The 20073-nt window shown below is 52.1% G+C and overlaps 2 protein-coding genes across 2 annotated transcripts in view; one reads left to right on the top strand and one right to left on the bottom strand.

Annotated features, from left to right (window-relative positions):
• NSDHL (NAD(P) dependent steroid dehydrogenase-like) overlaps positions 1-20073 on the bottom strand; it is a 277264-nt gene that overhangs the window by 131718 nt on the left and 125473 nt on the right. The window lies entirely within an intron of this gene.
• Positions 1-20073, top strand: part of LOC128898114 (BTB/POZ domain-containing protein KCTD16-like) — a 33120-nt gene that overhangs the window by 7371 nt on the left and 5676 nt on the right. The window contains exon 2 of the mRNA XM_054169808.1: positions 14081-14203. Coding sequence (XP_054025783.1) covers positions 14081-14203 — 123 coding nt within the window. The remainder of the gene's footprint in view (positions 1-14080; positions 14204-20073) is intronic.

The raw sequence follows: 20073 nt of genomic DNA, 5'->3' as shown, positions 1-20073 counted from the left end.
AACAGCACCAGGGCCATTAAACCATGTCCCAGAGTGCCATGGCCACATGTCTCTTCAACACCTCTAGGGGTGGTGACTCTATCACCATCCTGGGCAGCCTGTTCCAGTGCCTGACCATATCTCCATGCTCACATCCCCCCTGCCCCCTCCTCCCCAGTTTAGTTTTGTTGCTAAATCCAGCTCCTAGCAGATGCTTTGGCTGACCACAGACAGCAAAGAAGCTTCCCCCTGAAGGGTTCTATTCACATTTGCCAAGAGTGATGAGGTCTTGGCTCCAGGGACCTTCACTGCAGGCAGTTCTCCTCCCTCTGCAGGAGCTGAGGTCATCCATCAGTATGATGTATATGAAGGACAAACTGCTCTGTCTCCTGTCAAGCAGAGGGCTGTCAGGAGCCAGGAAATCTTCTCCTCTTCTTAGTTTTACTGGCAGAGACCCAACAGTGCTGGTTCCCTCTGGAGCAAGGTGTTTTGCTGGCTGGACATCTCCTCCCCACACAGGGGTCTTCCACTGACCTTCACCTCCCCTGAGCTTTCTGGCCATGCTCCCTATAGTCAGTGAATGCTGCTGCAGCAGCTGCTTCTGCTTTGATCCTGCTTCAGAAGGCTCATGGGCACACTCAGTCTCTAACCTGCCCTGTTTCACAGCTTCAGCCAGTCCTGGAGGCCAGAAATGCCAACCCTGGCCCTCTGTGACACTGGGACAGGCTGGAAGCAAGGCTATAGGGGGTTTCAGGTGACTTAAAGACACAGGCAGAGCCTGCAGGAGGTGCAGGAACACTGAAGCCTCCATAAACTTAAAAGGATTCATCTACTTACCATCAGCTCTAGCTGGGATTGTTCTTTCCCCTCCTTTCTTTGAACAGTCTCACTTTGGGTTTCTCTGAGTGGTTAATCATTAAAAATCCACTAAAACCTCCAGCAAAAGCAATTATTTCCCACTAAATTATGCTTTGATAAGCATTACCAACATGAGGGAAGGAGGGGGTTTAATGCCAGTCACCACAGAGGAGCTGTAGGTTTCCTGCAGCCCATCATAGATTCATAGAATGGGTTGGGTTGGAAGGGACCTTCAAGATCATCCAGTTCCAACCCCCCTGCCTTGGGCAGGGGCAGCTTCCACTTAGACCAGGTCAGTCAAGACCTCATCTGTCCTGGCCATGAACAGTACCAGGGCAGAAGAGGTTCCCTATGTGCTCATGGCCAAAATGAAGCATCTCCCAGCTAGCCTGTGGTCACCATGACCTTCTGCATGGATGTAGAAGTGATGAGATCAATGGCTCTGTGTACCTCAGATGATTAGCAAGATCTTGGATAAAGAGCTTGGAGAGAGGGTCAAGAACAGCTGTAGAGTGGCATGTGTTCATGTTGAGCTCAGGTCCTGAGATGCCCAAGAATGGACCATGCCTTGGAAGCTGGCAGGTGGGCTGGAGAGGTGGGAAAGCAGCAGGACACTCTGTGTCCCAGGTGCTTGGTCACTGCCTTCACTCCAACACTGCAGCAGGAAAAGGACTGTTGGGCTGTAAAGCACTAGGGGTTACCAGGGGCTGGCCCGGGCTGCCCAGGGCAGTGGTGGAGTTCCCATCCCTGGATGGGTTTCAAAACCGTGGAGGTGTGGTGCTGAGGGCTGTGGTTTGGTGGTGAAATTGTTCCTCGTGTCCAGCCTGGCTCCCTGCAAAGAGGTTGGAGTGAGGTGGGGAGAGGTCTCTTCTCACTAGTTGTCAGGGGATTGAAAGAGAGGAAACTGGCCTCAGATTGCCCCGAGGGAGGCTTAGGCTGGATGTGAGGAACAGTTGCCTGCAAGAGTGGCCAGGGATTGGACAGGCTGCCTGGGGAGGTGGTGGAGACACCATCCCTGGAGGTGCTCAAGGCGTGGACATGGCACAGGAGGACGTGGTTACATGGCCGTGGTGGTCTTAGGCAGGACTTGCTGATCTTAGAGGTCTTTGAAGCTGATTCTGTGTCTGGAAGCACTCAGCACCACCTGCCAAACAGCCTCTTCTCCACACTCCCAGAGGAGTTTTTCCACAGGCTGGAGCCCTCCCTGCGGGGGGAGGATGTGACCTGGAGCCCAGCCCGGAGCTTCATCTGCACAAACAGGGCTAGGGGACAGATCCGTGCGGGGAGAGTTGAAGAGGTTCAGCCCTTCACTAAAATAACCTCCTCAGATCCCTACCCTGTGGTTTTAGCTGTTGGGAAAGCGCAGCCCCAGCCCTTTCCAGACGGCCAGGAGGAAATTGCAGCTTTGGGGCTCTTTTGCTGTGGCTCAGGGGAGTTTATTTTCTCTCTGGCTCCGTTTTCCAGGACGCCACTTCCTGAGCAAGCTGCTTTGTCTGGGAGCTTCCAGCAGGAGCTCAGCCCTGGGTAATCTGGAAACCCTGGGGTCAGCAGCTGGGCCACTGGTGAAACGAGTTTCTGGGGCTCATCCCTGCTCCAGGAATCCCAGAATGGTTTGGGTAGGAAGGGACCTTTGAAGCTCATCCAGTCCAATCCCCTGCTCTCAGCAAGGACATCTCCAACCAGAGCAGGGTGCTTGGAGCCCCAAACCTGACCTGCAGTGGTGCCAGGCATCTCCTACCTCTCTGGGCAGCCTGGGACAGGCTCTCACCACCTTCAGGGTCAAACATTTCTCCATTCTCTCCAGTCTGAATCTCCCTCTGAGACTCAGACCCCAACACCCCTTGCCCTGTCACAAGAGCAGACCACCTGGCTCTCTACAACTCCCTGGAAGGGAGCTGGGGGTTGAGCTCTTCTGCCAACAGACAAGTGATAGGATAAAAAGAAATGGCCACAAGTTGCCCCAGGGGTGAGGTTTAGAGTCAACATGAAGAACAACTTCCTTCTCAGTGAGGGTTGACAAAGCCTGCCCCAGGCTGCCCAGGGCAGTGGTGGAGTCCCCATCCCTGGAGGGGTTCCAAAGCCATAGAGATGTGGTGCTGAAGGACATGGTTAGTGGTGACCTGGCAGTGCTGGGGTAAGGGGTGGACTTCATGAGCTTCAAAGTCTCTTACAACCTTAATGATTTATGATTCTGAGGAGGATGGGGTGGGGTGGGCTGGGATGACTGCTCCAGGCTTGCCCTCTGCCCAAGGTGTGTCTCATTGTGTGGCACATGTGGCTCCCACAGCCAGGCAGCCTGCCAGCCTGCTGCCAGCCAAACCAAATCCCAGATGAGGCAGAACAGAGCTAAATTTATGCACTGAACACAAAACAGCACCTAGAGGGGGGTGGCTTCCCAGAGTGATCTGGCAGGAGTCACCACTGCTCTGTCCCATTCACTGTCCTGGGAGCCATCCCAGACCACAAAGTAAAAACTCCTTGGCTTGGGGCTGTGCAGATGCCCAGAAAACTCTTTGGCACAGAGAGTTTAGAACTTCTGGCCACCAGCTAAGTGCACACCACACTGTCTGCTTGGGGCAGCTTTTGTGAGCAAGAATAGAGTCCCTGGCTCTTTGTCCAGCCACCCCAAGCTGCAGCAGATAGAGGAGACTGTGGATGTGCTCCTCCAAGATAAAGGTGTCTGCTAACACCTCCTCACTCCTTGTTCACCTGTTGGATTCCTAGAATAAGGGACATCATCCAGTCCAAGCCCTGCTCAAGCAGGGGCACCCACAGCAGCTTGCCCAGGATCACAATGGCCAAAGAAGGAGACTCCACAGCCTCTCTGGGCAGCCTGCTCCAGGGCTCCAGCACCCTCACACCAAGGAAGTTTCTCCTCCTGTTCAGGTGAAACCTCCTGGGTTCCTGTTTGTGCCCATTGCCCCTTATCCTGCCCCTGGGCACCACTGAGAAGGGTCTGGCCCTGTCCTGTTGCCCCTCATCCTTTATCTCTTGCTGAGCACTGATCAGTTCCCCTTTCAGGTTGCTCTTCTCCAGGCTCAGCAGCCCCAGGGCTCTCAGCCTTTCCTCATGAGAGGGATATTCCAGTCCCTTTATCATCTTCATAGCCTATGCTGGACTCTCTCCACTAGTTCCCTGTCCCTCTTGAACTGGGGAGCCCAGAACTGGACCCAGTACTCCAGATGGACTCTGGTTTAAGTTGGGTAAGATCAGCTCACTGCATCCTCAGGCTCTCCCTGTTCTCAGGGGTGATCTTTAGTCCCCTGGCCAGGCCAAGATGCTTCCATGAGCTGTGTCCAGAGCTGGAGCAGGCACTCCTCTCTCACAAGTCCAGAGGATGGTTTTATATCTTGCTCCTGAGCTGCTCCATGCTCCTCCTTACCATGACTATCAGCCTTTTAAGTGTGCCAGCTGAAAAGCCATCATTTTCCACCCCACCACATCCCAGTCAAGGCATCCCAGCATGGAGCTGAGAGCACACACAGCAGATTAGCTCAAAGCCCATCCTGATACCAGCACCCCAGCTCTGCAGCCTTCTTCACACAAACATTCTCTGACCACTCGCTCTTCACCACTTCTCCCCAGCTGTCTCACTGCTGGTTTGAGGTTTCCTGCCCAAAATAGCCCCTGCTCTAAACTGGGCTGGGCAGGCAGCAAGAAGCCTCTGCAGCAGGACTGGAACAACATGCTTGGGTAAGGACCTGGGTTCAGAAGGGTGGAGGCTCTGTAAGAAGATGTCTGTTGGGCAGAGATGGGTTTGCAGGAGCTTGCACTGTGGGAGGCATGAGGCAGATTGTTCTTCTCAGCCTGGGACACCTTGCAGCTTTGGGGTGATGGGTTAAGAGAGATGTTGATGAACTAGAGGAAGTCCAGAGGAGAAGCAAGAATAAGAGGAGGTTCAGCAACCACAGCTTGTTAGGAGACATTTGAGAGGTTTGTTTTGTCTGGAAAGCAGAGGATGTGCAAACAGTCCATCATCAGGCAAAGTTTAATCATTAAATGCTCATCAATTGTACTGGGAGGCCACTGGAGAGAGGATGAGGCTCAAAGCAATTAACTCACTGTGGTGAAGGTTTGAGTAGGACACTACTAAAAGCTTTCTTTCAGCTTCAGGAGTAATGTGCAGCTCCAGGGAAGCAGGTCTCTGGGGCAGGACTGGTACCTCCTGCCTGCAGGTTGGAAGGTTAGACAAACACAGAACCATAGAATCAACCAGGTTGGAAAAGACCCCAGAGATCATCAAGTCCAACCTACTACCTATCACCCAACACCTCCTGACAGCTAAGCCATGGCTCCAAGTGCCACATCCAATCTTTTTTTGAACACCTCCAGGGATGGGGACTCCACCACCTCCCTGGGCAGCACATCCCAATGGCTAATAACTTTCTGTGAAGAACTTTCTCCTCACCTCAAGCCTAAACTTCCCCTGGCATAGCTTGAGACTGTGTCCTCTTGTTCTGGTGCTGGTTGCCTGGGAGAAGAGACCAACCCCCACCTCCATCTGAGATGATCCCTCAGGATCCTGCATCTGTGGACTGAGGAAGGGAGTATTCATCATCCATCCATCCAATCCTGCTGCCTGGAGTTATTGACCATAACACCAGGGGTCAGATCTTGGTGTCCCAAGGGGAGAAGCATCACCAATATTTTATCAGCCTGGAATCAATCACACAGTCCCAGACTGCTTTGGGTGGCAAGGGACCTTTAAAGCTCATCCAGTCCCACCTCCCCCCTTGCAGTCAGCAGGGACATCTGCAACCAGAGCAGGCAGCTCAGAGCCCCAAACAACCTGACCTGCCATGGTGCCAGGGATGGGACATCTCCCACCTCTCTGGGCAACCTGGGCCAGGCTCTCACCACCCTCAGTGTCAAACATTTCATGTCAACATCTAGCCTGAATCTCCTGACATGGCTAAGTGCTGCTAGAGGAGAAGCAGCAGGTCCAGCAGTTGAAATGCTTTCCCCTCAGACCCAGCACTGTCCCCACCACCCTGCTGGGTTAGGCCAGCCTGCAGCATGACCCATGAGAGGATGTTACTCTTTCCTGTCTCAGCCTTATCTCAGATCTTGCTGTTTCACACCTTCTCCTCTTCCTCTCTACCTGTACTCCCCCACCCACCTGCTACTGCTGCCTAGGAGGGCCTCTCATTAGCCCACACCTCCACCCACAGCCCTATCTGAACTGGCATCTCTGCTGTCTTCCTGCAGGAAATGAGCTTCTGGGGTGGGGGAGTGTGTGCACAGCACCTCAATTTAACCAGCTTGCCACATAATAAACAGAGGATGGAGGACTCTGTAGGCAGCTGCAAGCACCTAAATGAGGGGCTTGATGTCTATAAGTGAACTTGTGGGGTTGCCTCCACCCATGCACTCTTTGAGGGGTCACAGATGGTCCTGGCTTTTCAGCCCCCATGACCTTCAGCCTGGTCTACAAGTGCTGAGCAGCTTGTGACAGTGATGGTGTGCTCTCCTCTGTGCATCTTCTGCACCATCACCCAGCAGCCACGAACCACAGAGCTGTTGAGGTTGGAAGAGACCTTGGAGATCATCAAATCCAGCCTCTTGCCTAGAGCTCACAATCTCACCACTGCTGCTAAGCTGCCACTAAACCACTTGCCTCAGCACCACATCCACACAGCTTTTAAATACCTCCAGGGATGGTGACTCCACCACCTCCCTGGACAGTCTGTTCCAATGCCTGGGAACCCATTTTTGGGAAGAAATGTTCTGTGAAGGCCATGGCTTGGTCTTTCCAGCTCATGAGAAAGAGCAGTGAAGGAGGAATTCTTCTGAGCCAGGCACTTTCTCCTTCATGCCTTCACAAGATAAGGTTGTAACTGCAACATAACCTTGTTTGTCTCCACCTACACCCTTATTTCTACAGAGAAGCTCACCACAGGATCACCCAACAGATCATCTGAGGGCACCCCTCAATGACCAGCAGTATCTTCTTGCCCTTCACCCACCACTAGACCAAAATCAGCCTTGGAGCGAGTTTTAACAGCCTGGCTTTGCCCTGCCTGCAGGGAGAAGCAACCCAGCAAAGCCAAGATTGCTGCTTCAGGCCATTTTACATCTGCTCTGAGCCAAACCCCCAGGATGTGGGGGTGTTGGTTTTGTTCTTCTGAAGACCAGAATCAAATAAAATCACCAAGCCAAGCCATTATTTAAATGATGGGTGGATTGCTGCTCCATGACACCGATTGCAAGGGATTTAGCTCCAACCCTAAAGCCTGGTGGGCTGCAATTTTCTGATTAGTTCTTACACACACACACACAAAATAACAAAACCCATCCCAGCCTTGACTCTGCTCCTGCTAAAGCTGCAGGGAGAGAGCCTGTGAGGATGGGCAGAAGCAGCAGAGGCTGGCCCACAGGGTTGTGCTGATGCTGGGACTTTGCCACCCATCACCTGCCCTTTCTCTTCCCCAGGCAGCTTTCAGGCTGCATGCCAATCATGGAGTGCATTGGGTTGGAAGGGAGCTTTAAAGGTCAGCTAGCCCTACCCCCCTGCAGTCAGCAGGGATGTCCCCAGCTAGAGCAGGGTGCTCAGAGTCCCAGCAAGCCTGACCTTGAGTATCTTCAGAGTTGGGGCCTCCATCACCCTCCTTGGGCAACTTGTTCCAGTGTTCCACCAGCCTCATAGTGAAGAACAACTTCTTATGCTGTCTAATGCTTTCTGTTCTCTCAGAAATAGCAACTCAGCACTGGACATTTGCTGCACTCACATCAGACCTGAGTGATGCTGGAGGAAAACTGAAAGGCTGTAACAGGTGTGAGGGGCAAGAAAAGCTGAGAGCCCTGGGGCTGCTGAGCCTGGAGAAGAGCAACCTGAAAGGGGAACTGATCAGTGCTCAGCAGGAGATAAAGGGTGAGGGGCAAGAGGATGGGGCCAGACCCTTCTCAGTGGTGGCAAGGGGCAATGGGCACAAACTGGAACCCAGGAGGTTCCACCTGAACAGGAGGAGAAACTTCTTTGGTGTGAGGGTGCTGGAGCCCTGGAGCAGGCTGCCCAGAGAGGTTGTGGAGTCTCCTTCTCTGGAGAGCTTCCAAACCCAGCTGGCCCTTGTGATCCTGGGCAAGCTGCTGTGGGTAGTTTAGGCTGGAGGTGAGGAGAAAGTTCTTCCCAGAGAGAGTTGTTGGCCATTGGAATGTGTTGCCCAGGGAGGTGGTGGAGTCCCCATCACTGGAGGTGTTCAAGAGGGGACTGGACGTGGCTCTTGGTGCCATGGTTTAGTAGTCCTGAGGTGTTGGGTGACAGGTTGGACTTGATGATCTTTGAGATCTTTTCCAACCTTATTGATTCTCTGCTCTCCAGAGGTCCCTTCCCACCCTAACCCTTCTATGATCCTACTCCCTGCAAAACTCTCTCCACATGGCTGGTTGCCCCTTCCTTTTTTTTTCCTTTCCCTAATAAAACTCTTTCCTCCTCAGCTGGACCCTGGGGGCTGTCCCATTATTGTATTATTTATGTGTGGAGAATGAACCTTTGATTCCATTTCTTCTCCTGGCTGCCTTAATAAGCCCCTTAATGCTCCGTGGAAGTTAAACAACCCCCCTTTGGCTATTGAGTTTTCCTTAAAGCCTCTTTGATGGCCTTTATCAAGAAGCCCTCAGGAAAATGTATTTAACTCTCCTCCATTCTCCAGGAATGTGTTGATTTAACCCAAGATGGAGAGGGGGGGGGGGAGGGTGTTTAATTTGATTTCTCTTTTTTTTTCCTCCCAAGCAGACTTTAATTCTGCCTTTAATTATCATCTCCATTTGCTCCCTAGCTGCAGAGCCAGCCACAAATCCTAAATGGACCTTTGCAAGCCTGCTCAGGTGAACCATTTATTCACTGAAAGAAAGGGGGGGAAAAAAAAACCCCACAAACAAAAGCAAGCAGGTCTGAGGTTAATTAAGGCAAGGTGCAAATCTCTCATGAAGAGAAGGAAATAGAGCTGGGGGGAGGGGGGAAAATGTGGAAAATGCATTTCCTTCTTCAGCTTTGAAATCAAATGGTCCTAATTTCCCCTTTTCAAATGATATTTCAGGATTAAGTGTAATTTCCACCTGCTTCTCACATCAATGGGTTTCTAGGGAAAGATTTCTTTTCAGTAGCAACCAGTTGAAAGTAGAAAAGGGGGGGGGGGGGAGGGGGGTGTCATCTTCCAGCCCACTGTTCTTCTGCAGTGAAACCAAATGAAGGAATAAACCATCTGGGGTTGTTCCTCAGAGTTCTCCTCTCCTTGCAAGCAGAAAACAGGTTGCCTGTACCCTTCTACAGCGTAGGGTTTCGGAGTGGGAGCCAAAGGGTGTCCTCCAGCTCTCCAAGGAGCAAGGGGGCAGCTCCCATGATCTCGAAGGTCTCTTCCAACCTGGTCCTGTCCTGTCCTATTCTATTCTATTCCTTTCTATTCTATTCTACTCTATTCTATTCCTTTCTATTCTATTCTATTCTACTCTATTCTACTCTATTCTATTCTGGAAAAAAGGACATGAGTAGAGAGGTGGTTGTAGTGATGTCCCCAGGCTTGTGACCTCCTCAAGAGAACCAGGAGAGAGATCCTAAGCCACCGAGTTGGTCTGCTCCAAAATCTTCCTTATCTCAAAGGAAGAGATTCATCAGCTGTAGAGAAATGGAAGCAATTTATAGCAGCATGAGGCAGATACCTAAGCCAGGTCAGATTAATTACAGACTGAAGTGGTTATCACCTCTCCATTGATCAAGGCAGTCCAGGATGGAGGAAAAGTTGTATGAGGAAAGGCTGAGGGAGCTGGGGTTGTTCAGACTGGAGAATAGACTTAGAGGGGATCTTCTCACTCTCACAGAAAGAGAGATTGGCCATTGGAATGTGCTGCCCAGGGAGGTGGTGGACTCACCATCACTGGAGGTGTTTAGGAAGAGACTGGATGGGGTGCTTGGTGCCATGGTTTAGTTGATTAGATGGTGTTGGGTGATAGGTTGGACTCGATGATCTCAAAGGGTCTTTTCCAACCTGGTCTGGTCTATTCTACTCTGCTCTACTCTACTCTGCTTTGCTCTACTCTACTCTACTCTACTCTATTCTATTCTCTATGACTACTTAAAAGGAAGCTGTATTCAGGTGGGGGTCAGGCTCTTCTCCCAGTGACAGGACAGGAGGGCATGGAATGAAGCTGCACCAGGGCAGGTTTAGGTTGGATTTTAGGAAGCACTTCCTGACAGAAAGGCTGATTAGGCACTGGGATGGACTGCCCAGGGAGGTGGTGGAGCCACCATCCCTGGAGGGCTTCAAGAAAAGCTTGGATGTGGCACTTGGTGGCATGGTTTAGCTGGTGTGGTGGTGTTAGGTCACAGGCTGGACTTGATGATCTCAGAGGTCTTTTCCAGCCTCAATAATTCAGTAATTCTGTGATAAACTCCTTACCTTCTCCCTGCATCTACAGGACATGTTGGGAAGATTCCCTTCCAAAACCCATGGGTTTGTGCTAGCAGAGAGTCAGACCCACACCTTCTCCTCTGTTTCTAGGTCCTGTCGTGCGAGGCCAACTCTCCAGGCAGCTGTCCAGGCACTGCAGCACTGCAGGTAAAAACAAAGCAAGGGATGGCCTGGGGTACACCTGGGATGGGTGTGGGTGAAGATGGGGGTTCAGGGCTCTCCACAGAAGTGGTGGAGTCTCCATCCCTGGAGTGGATTCAAAGCTGTTGGAGATGTGGTGCTGAGGGACATGGCTTAGCGGGGACCTGGCAGGGCTGGGTTCATGGTTAGACTTCATCAACTCAAAAGTCTCTTCCAACCAAAAGGATCCTGTTTAGCCTGGAGAAGAGCAGCCTGAAAGGGGATCTTCTCAATGCTCAGCCAGAGTTAAAAGACCTGGGGGGAGAGGTGGAGAGGCTGAGGCCTGACTCTTCTCAGTGGAACCCAGGGGGCTCCACCTGAAAGAAGGAGAAACTTCTTTGGTGTGAGGGTTGGAGCCCTGGAGCAGGCTGCCCAGAGGGGTTGTGGAGTCTCCTTCTCTGGAGAGCTTCCAACCCCAGCTGGCCCTTGTGATCCTGGGCAAGCTGCTGTGGGTGCCCCTGCTTGAGCAGGGGATTGGACTGGATGATCTCCAGAGGTTCCTTCCAACCCCCAGCATACTGGGACTCTGGGATTCAAGAAGTGACACTGGCACAGGTTTTGATTCTGACATCTTCCTTTGCATAGAAGAGATGAGACTCTGTGCCAGTCTGGTCTCAATCCAGGATTCTGATCCTGAAAAGTCCTTTTAAAAATGGAAATTCAGCTGTGATTAGAAACAAAACAGGGACTGATATGTTTTTTCTGGCAGAGGACACAGAGCACAGAATCCCAGCATCCCAGCATGGAAGGGTTGAAAGGAACCTCTGGAGATCCTCCAGTTCAACACCCCTGCTCAGGCAGGGGCACCCACAGCAGCTTGCCCAGGATCACAATGGCCAGGTGGGGTTGGAATCTCTCCAGAGGAGGAAACTCCACAGCCTCTCTGGGCAGCCTGCTTCAGGGCTCCAGCACCCTCCCCTTGCAGATCAGGAGTGATTCACTCAAACCCCCCACCCTGAGAAACAAGGAGAGGTGTTGGGAAACAACCAAGCTGCCTCAAGCTAGAGAAGGGCAGGTTTAGATTGGACATCAGGAGGAAGTTCTTCACTATGAGGGTGGTGGAACATGGGAACAGGTTGCCCAGGGAGGTTGGTGAGGCCCCATCCCTGGAGATAATCAAGCTGAGGCTCAGTGAAGCCCTGGGCAACCTGACCTAGTTGGGGATGTGGCTGCTGACTGCAGGGAGGTCAGACTGGATGAGCTTTGGAGGTCCCTTCCAGCCTGGCCCGTTCTATGGTTCTGTGCTTGATAGGTGCCCCAAGCTGCACACAGCTTCTTGCAGGGAGAACAGCCCCCCTCCCCTACCCCCTCAGCTGGTGCTGTTTCTCCTCCTGCTGCTCCCAATCCTATTAGCATTAGTGAGGGCCGGAGCTATAAGGGGAACAGCTCGCCCTGGGCCGCCGCGCCGACAGCTTGGCTCTTAAAGCTTTAATGCGCAGCCACTCGCTGGCAGCTGCTGCCTGCCGGCCTCTGGGGCCAGCAGCACGCAGACCTGGCCCCTGCTGATTCATGGAATCGAGTCAGGAAGGTTGGGAGGAGCTCAACAAGCGTGTGGACGTGCATTCTGGGAGATGGCCTCGTGGCCACGGCGGTGTTGGGGTGAGGGTTGGACCCAAGGGTCTTGGAGGACTTTTCCAACCCAAACAATTCTGGGATTCTATGAAAAGACCTCTAAGATCAGTGAGTCCACCATAAGGACCACCATGGCCATTAAACCATGTCCCAAAGTGCCATGTCCACACGTTTCTTGAGCACCTCCAGGGATGGTGACTCCCCCAGGGGATGTGCTGAAACATCTGCTGGATGATGGGCAGGTGTTTGGAAGGTACCTGGGGAAACTCAGCCGTTGTTATGGGCTAGGAGCAGCAGCTGAATTGATAGGACATCTGCCATTGGTATTGACAGGATGAGGGGCAATGGCTTTGAGCTGGAAGAGGGGAGACAGACTGGAGATTAGGAAGAAATTCTTCACAGTGAGGGTGGGGAGACACTGGAGCAGGTTGCCCAGGGAGGTCATGGATGCCCCCTCCCTGGAGGTGTTCAAGGCCAGGTTGGATGAGGCCTTGAGCAGCCTGGGCTAAAAGGTGTCCCTGCCCATGGCAGGAGGATGGGAACAAGATGATCTTGAAGGTCCCTTCCAACCCAAACCATTCTGTGATTGTCAGCATTGTGGTTCTTACTCCACCAAAAACTCCTCCCTTGTGTGCCAAGACCTCAATTTAAAACCATGTTCCTTTGTCCCATGTGGAGGTGACAGTTTCTGGCCCCTCATCCCTGTGTCTGAGGTCATCTGTCACCTCAGGAGGGAGGGGACAGGTCTGCCAACACAGGACATCAGAGAATCAGTGAATTGTGATGGTTGGAAGAGACCTTAAAGCTCATCGAGTCCAAGCATTAACCCAGCACTGCCAGGTCACCACCAAACCATGGCCCTCAGCACCACATCTCCAGGGCTTTGAAATCCCTCCAGGAATAAAGACTCCACCACTGCCCTGGGCAGCCAATTCCAGGAAGAAATTGTTCTTCATGTCCAACCTAAACCTCCCCTGGAACAACTTGAGATTGCCACTGCTGCTGGCTGAGGTCTGCCTTGTCTATCCCATGCAGGTCCCAAAGGGGTTTGCCAAGGTCCTGTGGCATTGAATTTGGCTCAGACCTCCTCCTCCTCCTTCACATCTCACTTTGGGATTGCAGACAGTTCCTCTGCCTGCCTGGGAGGGGGGCAAAAATAACTCCTTTGGGACATTAATGAGAACCCTTTGTAGACCCGCTGACAGATGGTGACAACAAAGATTGTCCCAGAGCCTGTGTGTGAAGATTACTGCAATGGGGACTAGAAGGCCATGCTTGCAGTTCAGAAAAGAACCACAATTAGCGATGGTGGCAACTGGCATGGAGCAGGTTGGGATTCTGCTGCCCTCTCCTGGAGGCAGCATCTGATTCTGGCCCAGGAGTCCTGGATGGTGGAGGTTCAGCATGGCCAGGCTGCACACAAGGCAGGATCCTGATGTCCTTCTGGCAGCCACAGGCCATCATCCATTGATTTTTCAGAGCCTGGGCCACCCAGTTACACCTTTTGCTTCCCGTGGTGAGGTGGAGCACATTCTGGATGCACTCCTGGTTTTATCACACTGCATGCCAAGAGGATGATTGAGCTCTGAGGCTCAGCCATGGAAAGGACAACCCCTTTTATGGGGCAGGAGCTACAGTTAGGTCCAAAGCTATGTCTGTGCCACGGGGCAGATTGAAGTGTCTGCACAGAAATGTCAGGAGGGACAAAGGGGGAAGGGCTGGAGCACAAGGCTTAGGAGAAACTCTTTGGTACTGCCTGGTGTTTGCAGATTCAGTGCAAGTGAAGCAGTACCTTGAAAGCCAGGGATGCAGAGGTTTAGGAAAGAGGCACAAGAAGAGCTTCAAAGAAAGGCAACACAGGGTGGGAGACTGTGGGAGGTGAAATACCACCCTAAGAAGGGCTCTGGGAGGAACTGGGAAAGCAGATGCTGCCCAGGTCACTCCCCTACCCCTGGTACCCAGCAGGGTGCTCAGGGAGATGCTTTAGACTCTGTGGGCAACCAGCTGTGGGGAGTGGCCACCACACACCACCTCCTCTCACACTGACCTGCCTTCTAAGAGTTTCTTCTCGGGGTCTTCATTTGCAGGTAGCTCCTGGCTAAACCTGCCTATCCCTCAGCCTTCAGACGTGGAGAACAGCCCCAAAAAACCCACATCTTCTTCTGAGCCCATCCTGGATCTCAAGACAGACGTGACAGAAGCACCTCCAGGTGGGAAACCCCCAAGTTTGCTGTCCTCAGTGCCTGGACAAACTCATCTTGCACTGCTTTTGCTTCACGTGGTATGAAAACCTCTACCCTGGGCCAGATGTGCTGCTGATGGAAGCCAGCATGGCTCTGCTGGCTTCAGGGCCAGATGTGTTGCTGATGGAAGCCAGCATGGCTCTGCTGGCTTCAGTGCCAGCAGCTCCCAGCCGAGGGCCTGGCTCTGCAGCGTCCCCGGAATGTGACCTCTCGTGTCTGAGAAGGTTCTGCTTTGCCAAACCAGAGTGTGTTACAATTCCCCTCCCTGCCATAAAGCTGGAGTTGCTGCACTCCAAAAGCAGGAGCAGATGAAGCAATCCTGCCAAGTCCTGGCCCAGCAAAGCATCACAGAGTCAGGGAATTGTTTAGGTTGGAGGAGAACTTTAAGATCATCAAATCCAACCCTCGCCCCAGCACTGCCAGGGCACCGCTAAACCATGGCCCTCAGCACCACATCTCCATGGCTTTGAAACCCCTCCAGGGATGAGGACTCTACCACTGCCCTGGGCAGCCTGGGCCAGCCCTTGACAACCCTTAAGGGGAAGGAATTGTTCCTCATGTCCCAACTAAACCTCCCCTTGGGCAACTTGAAGCCTTTTCCTCTTGTCCTGGGAGAAGAGCCCAACAACCACCTGGCTCCTACCTCCTTTCAGGGAGTTGTAGAGAGAGATCTCCCCTGAGCCCATCTTGCCTCCTCCTGACATCCTGAGTGACAGAGAGAAATCTGGATTCTATGTTTTAAGGCTGCAGGGCTGGGGCTCTCAAGAGGCTCTTGCTGAGATGTTGCAGCAGGAGAAGTGGTCATTAAAACCAGCAGTGAGGGAGAGCCAAGCCAGCTTTCCTGCCACCCATGCAATGAGTTTTGGGCTCAAGCCACTCTCTGCACCTGCACATCCCAGCTAACCAGCCTAGCTGGAGCTTCCTGCTGAGCTTGGTCCCTTAGAATCATATTGGTTGGAAAAGATCTCTATGGCTGAGTCCAACCATCCTTCTACCAAGGAACCCAGGCTTCCCTGAAGAGCCAGCTCAGCATGGATGAGCTGCTTTAGCACAGTGGAACATGAAGCTTCCAGTGCTCTCCAGCTGGATAAATACCATTCAAGAGACATTTTTTTGCCTCTGCAAAGCAAAAGCATCATCTGTGCTGATAAACATCTACATATTGCTCCACAGGGTACAGAGAGGGCCTCAAGTCTGAGCAGGGCACTTGCAAATCAAAGGCTGTTTGTCTGTCCAGGTCCTGCTGGGGTTGCCATAGCAGTTAATCCATCCCCAACACCACAGATTTAGCAGCAGCCTTTGCTGGCACAGCCACTGTGACTGAGCCTCTTGGGAATGCAGAGGACTGCTGAGGGCAGAGAGGGCCCAAGACACTCTCTCTGTGCCAGATCTTGACCTTCTTTGATGAAATAAGGGAAATTAGAGATAACTGGGAGAGCAGGCACCAGTTGTTTGGGCTCAGTTTGACTTGAGCAATACCTGAATGGATGGAGGTCAGTGAGCTGCTTTGCAGCACAGCATCACAGAATTGTTTCAGTTGGAGAAGCCCTCTGAGATCATCCAGTCCAACCATCAACCCAGCACCACCAAGGGCCATGTCCACACATTTCTTGAACACCTCCAGGGGTGGTGACTCCACCACCTCCCAGGGCAACCCCCAGGCTCTCAAGTAAGAGTTAATGAGAAATATCCTTGATGAAGGTTTTGAACACACTCCTAGGGCAAGAAAAACTTTGAAGGGAAGTGTTTAAGTCCCTGAGCCCCTTCTCCAGTCACACACATATACAAACTAGACAAGTACCTTGCTGTGAGGGTGGTGAGAGCCTGGCCCAGGCTGCCCAGAGAGGTGGGAGATGCCCCATCCCAGGCACCATTGCAGGTCAGGTTGGCTGGGGCTCTGAGCAACCTGCTCTGGTTGCAGATGCAGGGGGATTGGACTGGATTACCTTTAAAAGTCTCTTCCCACCCAAACCATTCCATAATTCCATGATTTTATAAACAGAAATAATCTGAGATGCACAAAGTTCAGCTTCCCCCCGTGGTGAGGCTTTCTCTCTGATTGACAGCTCTCTCCTTGGCTGCCTGCTACAGGCTCAGAGAAAGATTTTCTTTGCAGAGAGGAGAAGAGTTTCCTTTTCTGTTTGGGGGAAATTTGGGTCTCTAGAGCCAGTGATGGGGAAGGGAAAATGATCTTTGGGGCCAAAGCACTCTGAGCTGAAGATCCCCCAGAAATGAACTGCTGCTCTTCCCTTGCTTGTGTTAGGACTTTCTGACAGGATCACAGAATGCTTTAGGTTGAGAGGGACCTTTAAAGCTCATCCATCCAACCCCCTGCAGCCAGCAGGGACATCTGCAACCAGAGCAGGTTGCTCAGAGCCACAAATAACCTGACCTGCAATGGTGCCAGGGATGGGGCAGCTCCCACCTCTCTGGGCAGCCTGGGCCAGCCTCTCTCCACCCTCAGAATCAAACATTTCTCATCATCCCCCTTCATCTGGAAGCCCCAACAGGGGGAAGCAAACCAAACAATGCAAGCCTAAGCCTGAGCTCCTGGCACACAGCGAGTTCTTCCCCATGGAGATAGGGACTCAGACACTCTGGAATAATGAAACGCTCTCCAGAAGAGCAGCAAGGGGTTGGGACAGTGTGTGCTCCCCCCTCAAAGCACCAGCTCAAGCCCGTTAATTGCACTCAGCAGGGCTCCCATCAGCACCATGGGGCTGCCTCGGAAGTGCCACTTCTGCCCCTTAATTGATGCTCTGAAGCTGAGAAAAGCGTCACAGAAGCAGCAAAGTCTAAAAAAAGCCCACCCCATTAAATAGGATGAGAAAAATCAGTTCACAGAACAGATCTCCCAGCTCAGAGGAACTGAGCTCCCAAGAGCAGTGAGGTGTCCTAGGATCATCACAGCATCACGGTTTGGTAAGGGTTGGAAGGGACCTCTGGAGTTCATCCAGTCCAACCCCCCTGCCCAGGCAGGTTCACCTAGAGAAGGTCACACAGGAACACATCCAGGTGGGTTTGGAAGCTCTCCAGAGAAGGGGACTCCACAAGCTGTCTGAGCAGCCTGCTCCAGTGCTCCACCACCCTTAAATTAAAGTTCCTCCTCGTGTTTAGATGGAACTTCCTACACTCGAGTTTGTGCCCCTTATGCCTTGTCCTGTGACTGGGCACCACTGAACCAAGCCCGGGCCCATCCTCCTCATATCTACCCTGTAAGTATTGATCAGCACTGATGAGATCCCCTCCTCAGCCTACTCTTTCCATCTACACCTCATACTGCCAGGCACAGGCAGGCCCCACAGAAGCTCTCACTGACAAGAGACACGAATGTGAGATGACAAGCTTCCCTTCAAGGGTCTCTTCCAACCCAATGCATCCTGTCAGGTAAAAATAGCCCAAAGGAAAATGAAGTTCTTTGTCCAAAGCTGCAGAGAAGATCAATGGCAAGAAAATACCCTGGAAGATCTAGAAACAGAGAATTGTTTCACTTGGAAAAGACCACTAAGATCATTGAGTCCAGCCCACCATGGCCACTAAACCATGGCCCAAAGTGCCTGGCAGTCCAAGGTGTTCAGTGGCAGGGTTGGTCCAAGTCAGACCTGAGCCAGTGTGATCTCCATGCTCCCTAAGCCACAAACAGACAGAATGAAAATACCCTCAGCTTCATAGCACAGCCCAACCTTTTAACTGCTGGCAGGAGGACTCTGGTCTCAATGTAGGAAGGACATGGACCTGATGGAGCAGGTCCAGAGGAGGGCCACGAAAAGGACAGGGGGTTGGAGCATCTCTGCTGTGAGGACAGGCTGAGGGAGCTGGGGGTGTTCAGCCTGGAGAAGCAGAGGCTCCAGAGAGACCTAATAGCAGCCTGAAGGGTACCTGAAGAGGGCTACAAGAAGGCTGGAGAGAGACTGTTTACAAAGGCTTGTGGGGATAGGACAAGGGCTTCAGGCTAGAGAAGAGCAGATGTTGGAAACAAGTTCTTTCCTGAGGGTGGTGGGTCACTGGAACAGGTAGCCCAGGGAGGTGTTTGAAGCCCCTTCCCTGGAGACATTCAAGGTGAGGCTTGACGGGGCTCTGGGCAGCCTGATCTAGTTGTGGATGCTCATGCTAACTGCAGAAGGGGTTGGACTAGATGACCTTTGGAGGTCCCTTGTAACCCAGACTATTCTATGACAGAGCTAAGCACAGATCCCTAGACCTCAGGACCTTCTACCAGCTGTGGGATATCTACTGGTGGCCAGCACAAGGCAGCCAAGATGAACATCCACTCCTTGATGTGTCTGATGCTGGATCCTGCAAGTTCCAGCACGGAGCTGACTTTTCTTCTGCAAATCCACATTTCTTTTGGGTCCTCTCCAGCCCTTTGCTGTTTGGAAAGCTCCTGCAGGTGGGCTGCTGGGCTGTGATGCTGGGCCAGGATGCTTGGCCAGGAGTCGTCGTTTGTCTCAGCACCGCACTGGGAGGAAATGCAAACCTGCTGAGGTCTGCATTCCTCAGTGAATGCAAGATCCTTCCCACAGATGTTAGTGTGAAAAGCAGCCAGAACAGGACGAGAGAAAGTGTCCTTGGTGAATGGGACGGAACAAAGGAAATTGTTATGGGCATTTAATGAGTACTTCCAAGGACAAGTCATTAAGGCTCATTAGCTCCTTGATGCAGAGTTCCTTGGCTACCTGGAGATGGCCTAAACTCCCTCCTCATACCTAAATAGAATCATTCAGGCTGGAAGAGACCTTTAAAGTCGTCAAGTCCAATGCTTAACCCAGCACTACCAGGGCACCACTAAACCATAGCCCTCACCACCACAATTCCACAGCTTTGAAACCCCTCCAGGGATGGAGGCTCCAGCACTGCCCTGGGCAGCCTGGGTCAGGCCTGGACAACCCTTTCAGTGAAGACATTTCTCCTGATGTCCAACCTAAATTAGCAGAATTACACTGCTGGTACCTGGAGAGGCTCTGGACCAAGCTGTGCACTGACACAGGTCACTGGAGAGGCACCAGAATGGCCTGAAGGTCTTCTTGGTGGTTTCAAAGCAAAGCAATAATGCCTGAACAAACCTATAGTCTGGAAAGAGATTGATTTTTTAGAGTGGGTCTACACTGCTGTGAGGCTCTCCTCAATCTGGGCAGCCTACCATGCATCTCAGGTAGACACAGATGTGATGAGAACATAGCAAGAGCAAACAAAGACGGCAGGAGCATGGAGGTGGCAGCCCCACTAAGGAAATCAGCATGGTCTGGTATGGAGAGCATGCAGGAAGCAGCAGACCTGGGTTTGCTCTCAGCCTGGTGACCTTAACAAGCAGTTTCCCTTTTGTGTACCTCAGATGAGAATAATGTGATGTAAAAAGTATTGAAAGCTGGGGGGGAAGTGGGGGAAAGTGCTGCACCAAGAACCCTGCAGTCATTGGATGGTCCAGGAGCTAAGACGTTAGAGAAGTAGAGATTTGGAAGTCAGTCTCCAGCTAAGCCACAGGCTCCTCGCAGGAGTTTGGGTGCATCAGCTTATGCTCCCCCTGGCAGGAGCACGGTGGTGAGGAGCACAGCTAAGATGATTAAAAGCAGCAATAAGCACTCAGAGACTTTATTCCATCACTCAAGGAATTTGGGGCACAGATCCATCCCTGTTAGCTTCCCAAAGAGATTTGCCAGAGCAAATCCAGCCTTCGAGGTTTCTGCTCAGCGATGGGTGATGCTCTGCTCTCCTCCTCTCCTTGTTCCACTGCTGGAGCTGACCCCAGCAAATGCCAAAATCATGAAAAGAAGGGGAGGGAGAAAAAAGACAATTAAAATGAAATCATCCAATAAAATAAAGCATATATTCTTCTAAAA

The sequence above is a fragment of the Dryobates pubescens genome, chromosome 18, assembly GCF_014839835.1.
Source record: "Dryobates pubescens isolate bDryPub1 chromosome 18, bDryPub1.pri, whole genome shotgun sequence".
NCBI classification, from domain to species: domain Eukaryota; kingdom Metazoa; phylum Chordata; class Aves; order Piciformes; family Picidae; genus Dryobates; species Dryobates pubescens.
The sequence above is the reverse complement of the archived record's forward strand: the minus strand, read 5'-3'. Positions and strand labels throughout refer to the sequence as shown.